This window comes from Dicentrarchus labrax, unplaced genomic scaffold (assembly GCF_905237075.1).
Source record: "Dicentrarchus labrax unplaced genomic scaffold, dlabrax2021, whole genome shotgun sequence".
NCBI classification, from domain to species: domain Eukaryota; kingdom Metazoa; phylum Chordata; class Actinopteri; family Moronidae; genus Dicentrarchus; species Dicentrarchus labrax.
Genome location: NW_026136723.1, coordinates 10,314,593 through 10,333,052, shown reverse-complemented (window position 1 = coordinate 10,333,052; position 18,460 = coordinate 10,314,593). Strand labels below are relative to the sequence as shown.

The 18,460-nt window shown below is 42.4% G+C and overlaps 1 protein-coding gene across 5 annotated transcripts in view; it reads right to left on the bottom strand.

Moving 5' to 3' along the window:
• trioa (trio Rho guanine nucleotide exchange factor a) overlaps positions 1–18,460 on the bottom strand; it is a 69,839-nt gene that overhangs the window by 19,834 nt on the left and 31,545 nt on the right. For all 5 annotated transcript variants that reach the window (XM_051389617.1, XM_051389618.1, XM_051389615.1 and 2 more), the window contains exons 5-27: positions 16,947–17,139; positions 14,493–14,597; positions 13,999–14,195; positions 13,085–13,334; positions 12,172–12,294; positions 11,448–11,639; positions 10,096–10,227; positions 9,329–9,559; positions 8,467–8,589; positions 7,435–7,626; positions 6,587–6,756; positions 4,893–5,067; positions 4,172–4,367; positions 3,323–3,489; positions 3,076–3,195; positions 2,754–2,945; positions 2,483–2,632; positions 2,281–2,395; positions 1,669–1,784; positions 1,449–1,571; positions 1,171–1,365; positions 928–1,043; positions 38–104 (exon numbers count right to left, since the gene is read on the bottom strand). In XM_051389617.1, coding sequence (XP_051245577.1) covers positions 38–104; positions 928–1,043; positions 1,171–1,365; positions 1,449–1,571; positions 1,669–1,784; positions 2,281–2,395; positions 2,483–2,632; positions 2,754–2,945; positions 3,076–3,195; positions 3,323–3,489; positions 4,172–4,367; positions 4,893–5,067; positions 6,587–6,756; positions 7,435–7,626; positions 8,467–8,589; positions 9,329–9,559; positions 10,096–10,227; positions 11,448–11,639; positions 12,172–12,294; positions 13,085–13,334; positions 13,999–14,195; positions 14,493–14,597; positions 16,947–17,139 — 3,640 coding nt within the window. The remainder of the gene's footprint in view (positions 1–37; positions 105–927; positions 1,044–1,170; positions 1,366–1,448; positions 1,572–1,668; positions 1,785–2,280; positions 2,396–2,482; positions 2,633–2,753; positions 2,946–3,075; positions 3,196–3,322; positions 3,490–4,171; positions 4,368–4,892; positions 5,068–6,586; positions 6,757–7,434; positions 7,627–8,466; positions 8,590–9,328; positions 9,560–10,095; positions 10,228–11,447; positions 11,640–12,171; positions 12,295–13,084; positions 13,335–13,998; positions 14,196–14,492; positions 14,598–16,946; positions 17,140–18,460) is intronic.

Here is an 18,460-nt window from a genome sequence, read left to right as displayed (position 1 = left end):
ACAGGTTAAGACTGCTGGGTTGTGAAGCTGTACTTACATCCATACACTCACGCAGGTCTCGCACATAGGCTTTTTCTGTCTGAATCAGCTCTGCCATGATGAACCTAGACACACATACAAACACATAAAATTAGTAATTGTCGTACTGTCCTCATCCACAGAATCATAAATCACCAGTAGCACTCTTTCTGCCTGTCTGCTTCATCCATTTACGCTAATGAATAATGAAAGAGTTATGGGCCATAAAACTAGTCATAAACCAGTCATGAATGACTGAAATCATGCTCATGATTTGTGCTGCTCATATAAAATGACACCATCTCTTGTTCCAGTGTACTACATGTAGACTCATTTGTTCTCCTGTGCAGCTCGACTGTTGTGTCTGCAGTTCTTGTGCTGGCACAGCAAAGAAGAGGCTGATGTGTGGAGAAGGAATCCATTAGGTACATACATTTACACTGAACTCACTCTCACTTACTCAGAACCACTTACATCTATTGAGCAAAGAGGGGTTCAGCATTGACATTACTGTTGACAAGGACAATGCCGAGTGCAATCATTGAAAATGTGACCATCTAATCACAGATTATCTTAGTAACTGTTAGGCTGCTCTGCTCCATATTTTAGGCACTGAGCCAGTGATTTAATTACTTGTCCTGTGGGGCAATAAAATATGTTTCCAACAGGAAGAAAAACACAATTCTGACTAGCTTAGTCAGTAGGCATAGCACCTACTGTTCAGTAGTGGAGCTTGTAGCTCTGCAGGCTAAATGATAAACAATTTTATAAAACACAACCTAGCGCACTTTTCAATCTGCTAAATTATTCTGGAATAGCCTCTTTTATTTTTCTATAAACCCGTTCTGAACAATTCAGCATTTTTTCCGATATCTGAAAGTGCAAAATAAACAGGAAGTGATGACATACTCCTTTCTGCGTGCCGACTTGCGTTTCTCCTCGTTTAGCTCGTGAGCAGCATCCCGCAGCTTGACCTCTGACCCTGGAGCCGTTGCTGGGATGATGTCCAACTGGAGATCCTTACTCTGACACAGACAGAGACAAATTAAAAAGATTTAGGAGATTTCAAGAGACAAAACAAATAATTTTATAAAAATAATTAGCTTATTGTCTACCCCTGTAACCCCTTAGCAAACTAACATGACCACTTACTGCCTTGTTAGAGTCCGAGGAGATGCCCAGTGCTTTCTCCAGGCTGCAGCGGTACTTGTCCATACGCAGGGAGAAGTCTCTGTAGCGTTTGTCTACCGCAGTCACCCATTTTTTGATCTCCCCCGCGTGACTGTGGCCCTTCTCGCAGAAGCCGTCAGCCAGCTGGATCAGCAGCTTCACACGCTCCTTAGTTTGCTGAAGGAGGAGAGAGTGTCAAATGCATGCACACGAGCATACACACAGTCACATGGTTGTTTGTGCGAGAGTGTGAGGCCAACCTTGGCTGTGATGTGGAAGTCCTCGTGCTCCTTTAGCAGTTCCTGCGTGTGGTGGATACTCGAGCCAGTGGAGGTGTGTGTGGACAGGTAAAACTCCCCAGTGTCATGAATCCACTCCAGAGCCTAAAACCATACAAACACACAGGACCCATGTATTTTTATATCACATGACAACAGAGACCAGAGTGCTGTATTACTATAGGTTATTTGTTTCATTTACCTGTTTGGCACTGCGTTCAAACACCACATACTGCTGACACTGGTCCAGCCGTCGTTTCCTCATGGTCCAAAAGTGGAGAACACGATTCTCTCTCTGTAGCAGCTCGTTGAGGATGTCTTAACACAACAGAAACACAAATTGAGGCATTCAGCACCAAACCTAACTCAAAGGATTTAATCAGTACTGCATACTGGCAGGACACAGCAAGATCCCAGACTTGTTAAAGAGCTTTTCTTGTTTGGACAGGAAGAATGGAAGTGCCCTTATTAATCAGCCCAAATGACCAAAAACATGACTATTTCATTGGTCCTTTATTCATTTGTAAAGTGTTTAATTATTCCTGTTAATCTTCTGTGATTTCTAATTAAATTAAGTAACAACTTCAACTGTTTATCCATTACTTTTAGCTAAATATTTCAACTGCATTACTATGTATTTTGACCATTCAGGCCATCCACTACTTTAACCTAACCATTTATCCATTATTTATAGCTTTTTTCCCCTATTACTTTTAACTAACCTGTCTGCTCGCTTGCCAACTAGTTTTCATACACTCTCATTCACGACATTCAGTGTTCAGGTGTTACAGCCTAGGTAATGTCTGATACTCACTTTTAACCTGCTGTTCTGGTGCCTTGACGTGGCTCAGCATCCCGGGCATGTTGACGCTGTTCCTGTGCATGTACTTGAGGAAGACGTCTGCGTTTCTTCTGGCAAGAGTGCACGCCTGATAGAAATATCAACACACACACTGAGATCAGAGATGTAACTTGATGCTATGTGTAGGGTTTGGTCTGACATTGCTATATGTTACCTTGAGGAAAGCCTCTTTCTGCTCCAAGTGTTTACTGATCATGGGGGTGACATGGTCCGTTTCACAGTTGGGTCCCAGTTTGTCGGCTCCTCCGCACCAGTCCTCCTCTCTCTTATACTCTTGCTCCAGGCTCTCCAACACACTGCAGACCTGTAGAGACAAACACATTTGGTGTGTCATCTAGGGGAAAACACTGAAATGTGTTTTTTTTGTGGAATTTTTGGGACAAAGAAATCATATCAAATTCTGAACCCTCCTTGAGGTCCCCTACCTGTTCAGAGGTCTTGTAGAAGGCCACTGAGGCATTGACCAGCTTGAGTCGGTCCTCCATTTTCAGCATGAGCTGCTGCCAGTGGGAGGCCACACTCTCTGCGCAGTCTCTGATCAGGTCCATGTCATAATGGTTTGCCTGGAGCAGAGCCTCTGCCTTCTGCTGAACCTGCAGGGCACTCTGGTGAGTTTTCTGCAGAGAATGAAAAGGTGGAGAAAGGACAGGGTTAGAATGACCAGAATAATTAGCAATTAACAAAGCAGAAATCTAGCTGCAAACAGAACACATAATAGAGGGAGAAACTGATGGTGTAAACAAACACCTCAATAGCGTGTTGAAACTGTTCATGTTCTCTCTGCAGTTGTTCAGCTTCCTGCAGGGAGCTGGCTGTTATCAGACCAGCGTTCAGCATTGACTCGCCGTTACGAATCCAACCCAGAACCTGAAAAAAAAGAGAGACAGTTGTGATCAAATGTCACCAACCCAAATTCCAGATATCTTAGTATAGTGTAGTTACAAAATCTTGGCTGCAGGTGGTGCCTTTTCACAGGTATGTGACTGTGTTCTACCTGTTTGACTTCCGCCTGTAGGTGTCTCAGCTGAACGCACTGCTCCAAGTGCCTGCGGTGCTGCTCGGTTGCCAAGTCGAGTTCTTGCTGCTTCTCATGGAGAAACTCCAGCAGGTGCTGAACCCGCGTAGCCATATCGACATCCCGGTCACACAGAAGCTCCACGCCTGCAGGCAAGACAAACACTGACATTAGCTTTGGATGGCTACAGTAGACCTGCTATTAACTTTAATTACTTTTATCCCCAACAGTCCTAATAACTCACATCTGTATTAGTGTTATAAATTAATTTACCTTGATTCTAATAACTCCTATGGATATTATCAGTATGTTTCTATACACGTGACATGATGTAACCATTCCTTGTGCTGTTTTAGAGAGCACCTATTAGCATGTGAGATCACAGGTGAGTTATTATGGTTAGTGAGTGGGTGCCTCTCATCACAAACACTGACCGAATCTGACCCGCGACACCTACACAGTATCAATATTAAACTAATGTAGCCAACACAGAAATCTGTGCAGCAACAGTGAACATGAGCTGTATCCTGCTTTAACCCTCAGCTGAACAATGACTGATGTCTGATGCAGCAACAAGGTGACAGTCAAACATCTCTTCACTTCTACTTCACAGCATTTCAGATATAATAGCTCATAATAGCAGGAGCACAGGAGGACAGATATGGAAGAGTAGAGTATTTGCTTTTTAAGACCTTTTAATGCCTGGACACAATTTCAAGAAAACTTAAATAACAATGAAAGAAAGCCAGAAAAACTAGCTTATTATAAGACTAATGGCTACCCTGGACGGCATAATACTGTAGGGTATGGTCTGAGTGGTGTACTTACCAGAGGCCTGGACTTCATTGACGTACTGCAGCAGCTCCTGTCCCTGGTGGATGACATCGAAGGTGAGGTTGTTCATGGTCAGAGCCTTGTCAGCGTGGTGCTGCAGTCTCTGCTCGGCCAGCGTCAGGTCCTCTGTGTCAAAATCATTCATCTGACCTGTGAGCTCCTCGTTCCACGACTCCAGGTCAGAGATGATCTGAGGAAGGACAATGAGATTCCACTTTTCAGAGACCAAATACAAATTTATCGACATTAGGGATGGAATGGTACACTCAACTCATGATTCGATACAATTCATGATACTGGGTTAATGATGTAATTTATTTTCTTCAACAAAATGAGGCTGAAGATGTCTCAGACAAATCTACAAAATCTATATTCTCTCACATTGTTTTCATGAAATTTTAGAATCCTTTTTTAAATCCTGAGGTAGGGTATGCATAATGCATATTTATGTATGTGAAGTAAAACTTTGCTCCTTGATACCACAAATCCTTTTTCATCTCACCAATTTGAATCCTCACATATTTGTATCGGGATTTATTCATTAACTGATTTATCTTTACATTCCTAATTGACATTGGATCTGCTTTTTGAAATAAAGTCTAAAAATAGTATGACTGATATGTCATTAAGCTTCGAGTCGAATGTCACAAATAGAGAGTATAGCACTAAGCTAGCCCTGCTCCCTGCTCCTCCTCCTCCTCCCATGCAGACTCACATCAATGGCATCCCTCTCGAAGATGCGGAGCTGCAGGAAGAGCTCCAGTTTGATCTTCCTCTCCTGGAAGAGCTCCTCCATCTGGGCCTGGGCCTCGTCCAGCTGCTGCAGGACGCTCTCGATGTGGTTGATGGAGCTGTTGTGGGGCGTCTTGTTGCTGGAGATGGCCGAGTCCCTGGAACAGAAACGCACAATTAAGTAATAAGCGGTGAGAGGCAGCGCAAGGCACTTTTAAAATGGCTATAAAGACACAGTTGGGCACGAAGCCAAGCGAACTTAGCTGCTCGAAAAACTGCTGCATAGCACAGCCTGCAGTGGCTTATTCAGCTGTAATATAGCAAAGCTGTGGATTTCAAGCTGCCAAAAGGGAGCTGATGTTCACTTAATTTAAATTGTGGAAAGTTCTGCATGAATATGAAGCAAATATAATTTCACCTTTCCATTTAAATTTCAGAATCCTCTTGTAGATACACATTACTTTTACTGAATGGATTTCTTTTTTGAACAAAAAACCTATTCAATATTGTTCCGGATATTAGATGTTGTTGCTTTTTCATTTTCCTTTGTTAAACTGAGAATAATTTCACACACACACACACACACACACACACACACACAAATGAAAGGTGTGTAGAGTTACAGTCGCCCACCGGGGGGACTGCTTTTATAAGTGTGTGTCTAATTGTGTGGCAGACTTATGTAAGAATTCACTGAGGAGCCAATACACTGGGGAGAGAGGGATGGAGAGAAAGACAGAAACAGGGAGCGAGAGAGAGAAAGAGAGAGAGAGAGAGAGAGAGAGAGAGAGAGAGAGAGAGAGAGAGAGAGAGAGAGAGAGAGAGAACAAAGGGGGTGGATGAAGAGGGAGGAAGAAGAGAGACTGGAACATCCTCTGTATAAAAATAGAGTTGGAGAATGAGGGTCAACTGCATCCACCTTTCCAACACCCCATTCTGTCCTCTCAGATTTCTTTTTTTGGTTTAATGCGTCTCCCCGTTATTAAATTTGCACATTCTATGTCTAAACTATCCTGCCAAAGTTCTATGGAGAGAAAAACAAGAAGAAGTCCATTATGTAACCAGCACCAACTTTTTATTGTCACTAATTGGCTTAAATGAGGCAGTAACCCGCATAATTTGTTCCGCATACTATGTGCGCAATTATATTGTTTTCTTTCACTGCTGCTGGATTCTCTCGCTTAACTAGTGGTTTACAGGATTGATTGGGGTCAGTTTGTTGGTGTTACTTACTGTAGTTGCCTGATACAGTTGATACTAGTTTTGCAGATTGTATTGGCCTGCTTTTGGATTCACATCAGAAGTGAAATTTAGGGTGGTTTCAGATCACTGTCAGAGGAACCATTTTTAGTTTAGTCTTGTTTCCATGTTTACTAATTTGTAGGTTTGATTTAGTTGCAGTTAGAAAACTGTGCAGAGAAGAAGAATGCATCCACTGACATGCATGTGCATACTGTTTAAACAAGAAACATATAATATAAAATATACAGTATAGCATAACTGAAGAATTACCTTAGGGGCTCTATTAAAAGTTTAAAATAAGTTGTTGTGTCAATGAGTTGTTTCCTTTCTCTCTACACGCCACTCTCTGCTTTTTAAAGAACATATAAATGTATCATTTCAGCTTGTCTGGTTTCACTATTAGGAAGGTTGTTTTTATTTTTTATTAATCTCTACCTGAGCTGCTGGATGAGGTCCTCTCCCTCCTTAATGACGTTGACGGTGACCTGCAGCGTGGTCTGCTGCTGCTGGCCGAAGCGTTTGATCAGATCCTGGACGGCCTCCACCGACTCGGCATAAACGTCGTCCAGCAGCTCCTTCTGGAGCTCCTCCAGCCATGTCCACAGCTACAGAGGAACGTTTATTAAAATGATATATATAAAAACTTTTTACAGCACAGACTGTTCTTACACTATGCTATGATGCTTCTGTTAATTGTAAAAAAAAAAAAAAAAAAAAAAAAAAAACTATTATATTTTGAATATTATAATGGCTAAAAAGATAATATTTGTTTAATCTCACTCCATCAAAATTAAGTCACACACGTTGTTTGATGGACTTGGATTGAAGCTCACACTGCTCAAAGCTCAAAATCTCACTCTGGTCACAGAATACACACTGTTATCACACTGTAACAGTCAGTAACACAAATGTTCCATCGCTTTTGCAATCACAGCATTTTTAATAAGTGTTTAATGACACTCACAGAGGACAGTCCAGTGACTGCCATCTGAATCCATTGTCATGGTAAAGATAAACCTCGATAATCCTCACCTAAACCAGATTCTAATACTAACCATATCCCCAAACTATCCTCATTTATCAAAAGAAGACTGGAAAATGTCCTCAGATCAAAAAATGGCCACCTCTATGTGACTAACTGGATAAAACCAAAACAATACACACATATTCCATTTTATCTGGTAATTATTCCCCTCTTGATCAGAGAGCACTGTGAAAGCTCTCATCCACACAAACACACAGCCCACCATCCACTTCAGCATTATGTCATCCTCCCTGCCTACCTCTTTGACGTGTGTGTGGAAGGCGACAGACATGTCCAGCAGGACTTTGCGCTGCTCCACGCGGCGAACAAAGTCTTGGATTCTGTCTTCGAGCTGGTGGGCGGCCTGGTAGATCTCCTCTGGGTCGCACTCTCCCGTCTGGGCCAGCTGCTCGGCCGCCTCCAGCAGCTTGTCTGCATTGGTGTACGTATTCTACACCGATGGAAAGAAAGAGATGGATCAACCCAAGAAGACAGTATAATAAAAGTAAAACATAAAGTAAAACATATTTGAACAAGCGCAGGGACAGAAAGCAGGACGAAAATGACAGACATGTACACTGATTAGAGTCGGTGATAGTACAGCTGCACAGAGATAACTAGTGAGAGGAAATAGAAACAGAGAGTGGGTGAATGTGATATAAAGAGGAAGAAAAAGATGCTACTGAAACAAATGGCTTCAATAAGGTGGGATATCAGAAGAATTATATTAATGTTTTCTGGTTAAAGCTGATTCTGTGCAGGTATTCTGCAATATTTTGTCAGTTTTTAGCAGCGGTGAATAGGGCTGCACAATTAATCAAAATATTAGTGCAATATGCAAATCACAGAAGCTAAAATGTTTTGATAAGAGTAAAATGTGTTACAAAACAGCATTATAATGAAGGACTGCTGCAAAGATGTCCTGGCCTACAAATCTTGTCTTTTTCACATCATTGTGATTTTAATAGTTTTTCAGTAAAAATATAAATTTGTGATGCAAAAACAATCATTTTCGCACTAATTGTGAATCATATCGCAGTATCTGTCAAAATAATCAGAATATGATGTTTTTACCATAAGTTGCAGCCCTAGCAGTGAAGGTCCTTTATTTAAGGGAAAGAAGCAGCAATACTGCAGCACAAATTTTCAAATACTGAAAATGCAACTTAAGTAAAAGTGTGCAAGTTAGCAAAATGTACTTAAGATGGCATGAATATAGAAAAATATAACTGTCAACATATTGGCTTAAATCTAGTAGAGAGGGAGAGTTACAAAAACAGAACCAAGATACCTGTGCCACTTCCTCAAAATCTTCGTGGCGTTTCTGTAGAGCTCGAGCTCGGTGGAGGGACTTTCCCACACCTGTGTGTTTGCTGAGGAAGGCTTCGCCATGGTTTTCTATCCAGTCCAGCACCTGTGCACAGAGACCACACGTCCAACCAAGTGAGACAAACATCAGGACATGGACAACCACAAGGGGGTGCTCTAAGGTGGTAGATAAGCCACAAGTGTTGATGATAATCAAAAGAGTGGATAAGAGAAGAGGAAAGACAGAAATTAGGATCGGTGTTGAACAAGGTGTTGCACCGAGCCTTTTCTTTTCACACTTCTCTCCCTGCACTCTGTCTTTTAAAATGTTAATGGATGAACAGCATCTGCATGGACATATGACCCAATTCAGTTGCCATAGCAACTGTTGCCTGGTCAACACACTCAGGAATGCCCATGATTTTTGGACAGTATGCAACTGCATTATCATATTGGCCTATTTGATTATGACATACTCATTATACTTGTTTTTCAGGCCTTTATTCTGCAGAGAACATTTACATTTTGGGCTTTTATCCAATGTTCCTTTCCACAGAAATGCATGATGAGTGAAGACGCAAGCTTCTAGCAACTTGCTCAAGGACATTTTGATAGGAAACATGGCTGCTGCTGGGATCAAACCCTCTATTAAGAGTAGAATTCTTCTAACCAGTAAGCTACCCTGCTATTTTCAAATTACTGTCTAACCCTCTCATGTTATCCTGAAAAAACTGGCAATTAAGTTTGGTCCTGAAATTACCATGTATGCGAGAAAACATGCACGTACATATAAAAATAAATAAATAAATGAATATATGCGTGTGTGTGTGTGTGTGTGTGTGTACCTGTTGGACGTCCTGTTGAAAGACGCAGAGCTGCAGGCGTTGGTGCAGCCGCACTTTGCGGTGTTGCCAGATGTTTTCCAGCTGTCTCTGATGATGCAGCACCTCGTGGATGATGTCCAGGACGTGGTGCACTGCCTTGGAGTAGTTTGCCGATGCTGTCAGTGAATCAGCACCACCTGGGGTCAAAGGTCGCTGCAGCTTGTCCAGCAGGGCTTTGCCATCTTGGCTCACCTGAGGAACAGTCAGAACAGAAGCTGTTGCGTTATTTTTCACTCACAACTACTACACAAATGCACAGGAGTTAAAAGTATATTGCCATAAATATGATTTGTATTTGACTCAACCTAGAAATATAATCCAAATACCAACTGCCAGCAATCTGTAAGGACAATTGCCTGGGAAAGGACACACTTTTGATGTTATATTTGGAAACTAAAAAAAGAAATGATAAATGAAAGAGCCACAAAAGAGGAATAAGAACAAAAAATAACTTTTCATTTTTTGTTCTTTACAGTTGCAATCCTTTAATAAGGTCAGTGTAAAAGTAGTTTTCTCTTTTAAATTAAATTTGAAGTACAGGGTTGTACTGTATAGAAGTTGACAGGAAAAAGCTTTAATTTTGATTTCATCTTACAAAAAGCAATTCTACCCAAAGAGAACCCACCTATATCAGAGGCACATTTTTTAAAGTTTGAGAGTACACTTCATTTTAAAAGTTTATTTTCCCTAATGAACACATTATATATGTAGATAAAGTGTGATGTTACCTCAGAGTAAGCAGCGGTGATGTGTTCATACAGGCCTTGGTGGTGGTGGATGCCGTCTTCAAGGTCTTGCAGCTCGGAGGGCAAATCCACTTCGCCGCATGCCTTACACCATGAGTCCACGTTACTCATGTACTGCAGGCCAAGAAACGCACACATGCATTTACCCAAACTGCCACTCAGATGTAAAGCATTTCACATGAGACAGGACATGAGGCAGTGGCATATACATCCTTGTGCTCTGCCCTGGAGTCACATGTTAGTCAGACATACCAGAGTGCACACGAAATCGCCTGAGGAGCATTTTCTTTACCATTACTGAGCTTAAACTCGCAGAAATGTCCTTTCATATGCTTATGAGCTCTCTTAAGACTTTTTCAGAAGAATTATCCATGGCTGACTGTGCTGTATATTGGCCTGTGGTGACTTCCTAGAACTTTCTGTACCCCCATGTGGGAGGGGAGGAAAACAAACCAATCAGCAATGCTGGCCTTAAAGAAATATCAGAAAGTTGAAGCGATTTCATTACTGCCTTTTAAACATCTTTCCCACGATAATTGGAATAAGATACATGAGTAGAACAAAGATTTAAAATTAGCTTCTCAGTATGTGTAGAGGAGAAAAGGTTGGGGTGAAACTCTGGAAAACTCTGGGGGAAAATAGCTGCTTCTATTTCAGCACACAAACATGAAAGGCTGGTCTGATGACGGCGATATTCCAGGTCGGAAAAGTCGTACCACCCATGTTCCCCAGTTGGGATTTTATGCTTTTTCTGGCTATGAATCACTCCATAGTGGTCCGACTAATGAGCACAGACAGAAATAACAGCAGATAACAAATACTTTACCTACATTCTGCGTATGTGTATGTAAATATATGTTAATGAAACGCATATGTTAGGCTTTATAGACTTAACGAAGCCAAATGGGTATTTTACAACCCAGAAAGTCTGTGGGAATCCATTAAGATAGGAAAGGTCAACACCTCAGCCGCTTCCAAAGATACATCAATGTCAGAATTAAACATATATAATGTTTTAATTAACAAGCTTTAGATGTGCTGGTGGTTAGATTTTGTTACCTAGGGAGTGGGAAGAGTTTGTCTAGATTTTCTTTATGCTAAGCTAAGTTAACCAGCTGCTGGCTCTAGCTTCATATTAGTCTACAGAGATGATAAGGGTCCTTCTCAAAATGTTGAACTATTTCTTTGATGTCAAATCAATAGTGAGTTTTGTTAAATTACAAAAACTAAACTATTTCCTGAAATAAAACACAATATTGTCTAAACAAAACTGCGGAGAGGTTGTTTTCAATTCATAGTTTCAATAATTTTTAGAGGTAAACAACCTGACTCACCTGGTCACATTTCTGATGGAAGCTGGCTGACATCTCCAACAGCGTGCTGCGTTCATCCAGTGCCGCGGCGAAGGCCTTCCACTCCTTCTCCAGCTGGCCTGAGATCTGCTTGATCTGCTGGGATGCGTAGTGACCAGACTCCAGCAGCCGGTTTCCCACTGACATGATGCGGTTGATATTAACGTACACGTTCTGCACAGCAGGGCAGGGAGAGAGGGACAGAGATGGTTAAACAGAGGGGGTTGTGGGGAGATTAAGCAGCCACCATTGGGTGAAAATGAAATGAAAAAAGAAATAGTAGACAGATGAAGAGGTAGGCTTGAGGAAAGGGTAAATTAAGCACTGCGAGTAAAAGAGGAACAGAGACTGAGGCGAGGCCTATCGAATTATTGGTATCATTTCTCATCCGAGGACAGAAACTCTGCCGGCTAGATTGATTCCTCGTCTCAAAAGTTTCATAATGGTTACATAAGGCCGACTGTGGATGAAAAAAATAGGATTACTCAATACCTGGTTGTGCTGCTGCTAACACACAAAAAACGCGCTAGTGCACACAAGTACAGGCTGCTCCAAACAAACACTCAAACACAGTACTAGAGGTTGACGCTAAGTGCAATAACTATATGATTATACAGCGCAGGGCATGGACTCGATACTCCAAGTGGGCGGAAAAGCATTACCTCCTGCTGCGAATCAGTGCTGTGTGTTTATGTGTGTGTCTTACCATGCAGTTCATAGCGAAGTGGTTGTGCTGGGTTTGCAGCTCTACAGCGTGGGGGTGGTTGTTGCCAATCTCTGTGTAGCCTGCCAGGAACAAACCCTTGTTGTGCATGATCCAGTCAAACATCTGAGGCACGGGGGCAATGACAGAACAGACACATAGACCAAAAAGAAAATGTTAGCCAGCCAAATGAAAACATACACAAAAGGTACAGGTTCATCATTAACTTTCACAGATCAGTGCAAGAGCAGGTAAAAACAAACAGCTGGCACTTAGCCGTGTGGGTAGACCTGAGTGTTGCTGCGGTGTGCCGATACTTGTCATCTTTCCAGGCCAGAATACAGAGAAATGGACTGCCTCTATTAAGAGTATCCTCTCAGGCTCTCCAAGAGAACAACTCGTGGCCTGTGGTGTCCTAGCAACAAGCTCCTACTGCTGCAGTGTATCCAAGACTGCAGCTCTTTCTGTTGCTGCAACCTGCTATTTTATTCTACTCACTCAAACATGGATCTCTGAATTCTCTGCCTGTCTCTTTCTATTTTGTGCCGCAGCTGTCATCACCTGAACTGTCAGGGTGGCAGCCAGAGTTGGTGGCCTTGTGCCTGCATAAACTATCTTCCATCTCCCTGGCTGCTACCCTGGGATGTGGTGGAGGGAGACGCCATTTAGTTTTTACCTACCGTTTTATTTGTGAAATAAAGTTTAAGCCGCTGTTTAAGGTCCAAAATAAAAAAGGACATGACTTCATGAGCTGCTGCATATACAGTACAAATCAATGCTTCTCTGTGGGTGTAATTAAGTTTTTGTTTGTATTGGCAGTTGTCTGCCCTACAGTGATCACCAGCTCTGATTATAGATTACCACTACATCGCTGCTCATGCTGATTGACCCCCCCTGACTCCCGCCATCCACCGACCTTCTCTGCGTCCTGTTCGAACAGGCGGAGCTGGAAACACTGATCCAGCTGGAGCTTGCGGACGTGCCAGGCCTGGTGGAGGTGCTGTCGGGTGGAGTGCAGTTTGTCCAGCAGCTGGGTGATCCGTGGCACCAGGCCCTGTGTGTCGGCGTTACACATCCCGCTGCTGCTACTGCTGCTGCCGCCGCTGCCACCGCTTCCACCATTACGGTTGGAGAAGGACTCGCTGCTCTGGATTCGCTGGAGCAACCTGGAGATGGATTTAATGGATTTTAATATCATTCTTATGATTGTAGAAGAGTATTAAAGGTCCAGTGTGAAGGATTTGGTGGCATCTAGCAATGTATTTGCAGATTGCAACTCGCCCGCTTCACCCTCCGTTCCAATAGCGAAGAAAAAACTTTAACAAAAAAAAATAAAATGTACAGAAACGTTCGGACAAAAAACCCCACCCCAATCTGAAGTTGGAAAGGTGTGGGGGGGAGGGGGTTTCTGAAGCTATTTTACCATCTGAGAAGCATTTCTGACAGAGTACAATGCCCCTTTAAGCTTTACAAGCTTTGTTATTGCTTTTGCTGCCATTAACCCTTGTGTCTTTTTTCCTCCTTCTTTTACTCTTTACTGTTTGTGTGTTTGCGCTTCTGCTTTCCTCAAAAGTATTGTATTAACATTTAAACTTTCAGTTGACATTTATTTAAAACAAAGTGTGCATGAAAGGAATAAGCTTAATTTGCACAAAGATCACAAAAGCCTACAAGCAAGTACAAATTATTCAAAGGGTTGTACATGCACAGTTTTTATAATGACCCAAAACATTCTCCCACATGATTGATAAAGAAGAGTAAAGGGAAGAAGGAATAAAGGCTTATGATGGCCTTTATGATGTGACACCACTTAAGTGTTTGTGTGCTTACCTCTGGCCCTCAGTGTCCAGCTCTTCTATCGGGGCTTTTATGACTTTCTTCTTCAACGTGGCATGTTCTTCTATCATCCGCCTGGCTCCTTCCAGATCTTGGGGAAAGTCTTTCCTTGACACTGTTTCTTGCATCTCCTCTAGTCGAGCCAGCATCTGGGTGGCGTGACCAGAGAACTCCTCAAACGCCACGCGCACCTGAACAAAAACACAGCAAAACAGCCAAGTAAGGGACAGTTTATGAATGTGACTGTTTACCATCTACTCACAACTAAATGAAGAATGTGGCTTATAATGAGGCTCATATTACCCCTATTACAGCCAGGACTACTGTGCATTTTTAATACAAGTCATCCACTTTTCCCATGTTCTGCTTATTTACAGGACTGCTGTACCTACTATATACTGTAGTCATTGGGGGTTTTAGAGATTTTAAGATAGATTTTCCGATCAGGCAGACAGGCCTGAGTGACAGAATCAGTGGCCCAATCTCACCTCTATCCACTCCTCATGGTTGTAGTCCAGGCTGCCGTCAAAGTCTGCCGTTAGTTGGGAGGGGTCGACGACCTTCGTCAGGCCCTCTAGTGACACCATGGTGGTCTAAGGACGAAAGGAGGAAGACAAGTAGTCAAGAGAGAAAGAGAAATTGAAGGGGGTTTAGGCAGATTTGGGTTAAATTCAGTCAATTGAGTTCGAAATGCCTCTAATGTCTCCTCCCACTGCCTTTCTTTGCTGCATTCTTGTGCTGTTGAAAATTTTACATTACCAACCTCTCGCTCCTAAAACATACCAACACAGGACTTTTTAATGACAGTGCAGTTGCAGAGATGTTATTTTTAGCAAAAATGTAATTAATAACTTAATACATCAATGACATGACGCCCATCTTATCCTCTTCATCCTGCCAATTCAACACTGTAGCTTCACAACGCCATATGAATCTAAAAAAAGGCAAAAAACACTTTTTACAGCACCCACTGTTCACACGACATGCTGTCCTTTGTGACTTCTAAACTTAGAAATTAGTTTTACGTGTTTAATTCTCTTTGATCTCCCCTGGTTGTCCTTCGCTGTAGAGCTAAGTGAAATTCAAATCCTCTCCTCACAACAATTGCATATTACAATATCAGTTTCATAGATACAGCAAGGAAATGTCTCCCTGTTTGGTTTCAGTGCCTCTGTGTTTCTGCTAAGCCACCTCCGCACAACACCCCCACACACATGGCCAGAGATGGATGGAGACAGAACGATAGCTAGATAGCTTTGTGTAGGCCAAACAATGCAGAAACACTCTGTTGTCCTTGGGTAAAAAAGCATGATGGCTCTTGCCAGGGGAAAATACTGATACTGCTATGTTCACTGTTGTTGTTCAAGTTAATTGATTTGTACTCTGTTGAATAGTGAGAGGGAGAATCGGGCAGGGCTGTTGGGTACAGTACACCCACCCCCCAACAGTACCACGTAATTTATCAGCAATCAGAATCGAGGTTGCAGGCGGCTCACTGTGCTTCGGCTCACTGCTTCCCTTCTTTCAGTCTCAATTCAACACGAAGGAGAGAGGACAGAGAGAGTAATGTCCTACCCCCTACGCTAGTTTTCATTTTACCAAACCAGGAGAAAATATTCAGTCACACACACTTGCTACAGTAACACAAAATACACTGGAAGTAGCAGACCAGTTCAATCAGGTTTGGACTACTATAGTCCTAGAAACAGTCATCACAATCTTAATAAATGTACAGTATGTAGTGACGCATGAAGGCAGGCACACATACAGATACACATGCAGTGAGTCCAATCAATGTGTGGCATGGCAGGGCGGCTCATGGATAACTGTAACCTGCCCTGTGGCATCTGCCTATTCTTCCCCTCAAACAATCAATATGGTGTCATCAGACTACAGTGGAAGATATTGGAACATATCAGAAACACACTGTGCAGGAACCCAAGCACAAACTGTCCAAAGAAACAACAAGACAGACAAGAAGCTGATCATTATTGTAGTAAGTAAGGTTCTTTTCAGATCAAACAGGAGGGCGGGCAGTCGTTAGCTAGTCCTCATTAGAAGTAATTTACTAAATAGGCTTCAAATCAGACGAAGGCATCTTCACAACTTCAAAAGCAGAAAAGCCACACTGATTAACCCATGTAGTGGTATTTTCAGTGTTGTACCAGTATTTGTAAGAGCACACTGGTGCACGATTTGGTGTCAGTTTATAACTATGAAACAGTCAGAGCGTAAAAATAAGCCTGTGAATATATCATTAAATTAGCTGTGAAAATGCATTCTAACGCATGACTGACAGCATCACAAACACTGCTCCTCGTGATCTGCTGTGTGCTGTTTTTGCATTGAATGTGAAGGATTTTTTTCCCTCTGGTAGACAGCCGGCTGGTGATGTACGCACCCAAAAGCAGCGGGGAGAGGAAAATAATGAAATGTGCTGACAATGAGCTGCTCAGCTGGCTACAGCGGTCGTTATAACAACTCTGCTGACAGAAAATTAGGGGAAAAATGGTTGAATTTTATAAGTCTTTACTTTAAAATGGAAAATATAAAATGGAAGTACTTAATCTCTCTATATCTGGGCATTTTCAAATTCATTACAGCATGCTAAAAATATACTATAGCCAAGTCTGTCCTTAACTGAGCAGCATATAATTACATAATAAGAGTAATGTTGTTACTATGCCAAGTGACGTAGAGCTTTGACTATAAAGCCTCACATCTCACCTGAGGCAGTTCCCATAATTCTCCTCTGGTTTAAACTTCAATGGCATAATTTGTCTATACGTTTAAATATATTGCTTTCATGCATGCTAATATATGATAATCCTAAATAAAACGTATTTTTACATTTTAATGAATATTTTACAGGTTAAAAAAATGTTCGCAAATAAAACAATGAAATAATCTTTTATTGTAAAGAATCTGAAGGAACGTCCTACCTCAAACTCGAACTTGGAGCTGCCGAAGTTGGTCCTCTGCTTCTGCCAGAAGTTGTCTGGTTTGATGATGAGGGCGACGTGGATGCAGGATGGAAACGACTCCTGCAGGATCTTCAGCAGAGGCTTGATGCTGTCCCACTTGGAGCCGCGCATATCAACGATGACCGTGAAGCCATGTTTACACACCTCCTCGCTGGGATGGATGGAGGTCGGCGGGAGTGGGAGGAATTAAAGAGAAGAGAGGCAGGAGGGGAAGGGAGGGGCGGTGAGAGATTGGAGAGAGTATAATCCAGAGAGAGGAGACAGATGACAGGCGTGGGAAAGAATGAGAGAGGGATGGAGAGAAGAGAAAGATGAAAAGAGAAGAGGGCGATGGAGATTGAAAAAGGAAAAGGGGGGGGGAGGAAATAATCAAAACAAACAGTAAGATGACGCATTTTCTATACTGTGAGAAGCCTACGCAGCAAACACCCACCCACCCACGCACCCACACACACACACAAACACCCACACAGAAACCTGCGACGAATGAGTCACAAACGTGTGCATAAAGATAAAAATACAAATCAGCACATTTGTACATCAGCAACATCACATCCCTGTGGTGCTCCGCTCTGGCCGACAATATCTTCGCTTAACCTTACACTACAACCACACACCTGAAACTCACATCTGCAAGAATTATGTAAGACCTTACAAAAAATGTCTATTTGTCTTCATGATTTAAGGAGAAAAACGATTTCCTGGCTCGGTTAGCACCATGTATCTTATTACTGCTACTTATTTCATTTAGCAAACCTGGACTGCTCCCTTTCAATTTGGTAATTCTACGCATTTAGAAAACATCCCTCCATCCCTTGCTTCATTTTTAGACTGCTCTGACAACTGTTACTGTATTATCCCTCTATTATTGCATCTCTAAATACCTCCACCCTTTACCAAACCTCTCCCTCTCCCCCTCTGGAACAGCCTGTCAGTAGATAGCCAGTGTGCAGCAGTGTGCAGATGTTGCCTTTCCCAAAATAGAACACCTTGGTCACCAAAAACCACACAGTTGAGAGAGATTATGAACATGACATGATGAAGTTGTGGTTACGAAAGGACACAAAAAAAGTAAAAAAAAAAAAAAAAAAAGTACAGTGAATTTACTTGCATTTTAAAGCGTACAGAGATAATGTGGTGACTTCAACAGAGATGAGAGCAGACGGTTAGAGGATGGGTGGATTAAGACGGATGGAGGGAGGAGGCGAGCGTACCAGATTAAAGAGACAGAGGAGTAAACAGAGAGCTGGAGAGGAGAGATGTTTTACCTGCGAGGCGAGGAGCTACTCGTCCACAGTAACTACTGCTGCTGCACTGCCTCGGCTACTGCGACACTTTGTTTTGCTTTCACACACACATACTCGCCCGCTCACACACACCTCCTCACACATGCGCTCTCCGTCTCTCTCGTCAGCTTTAATCCCCTCCTCCCCACCCCTCTCTCTCCCTATCTCTCCCTATCTCTCCACTGC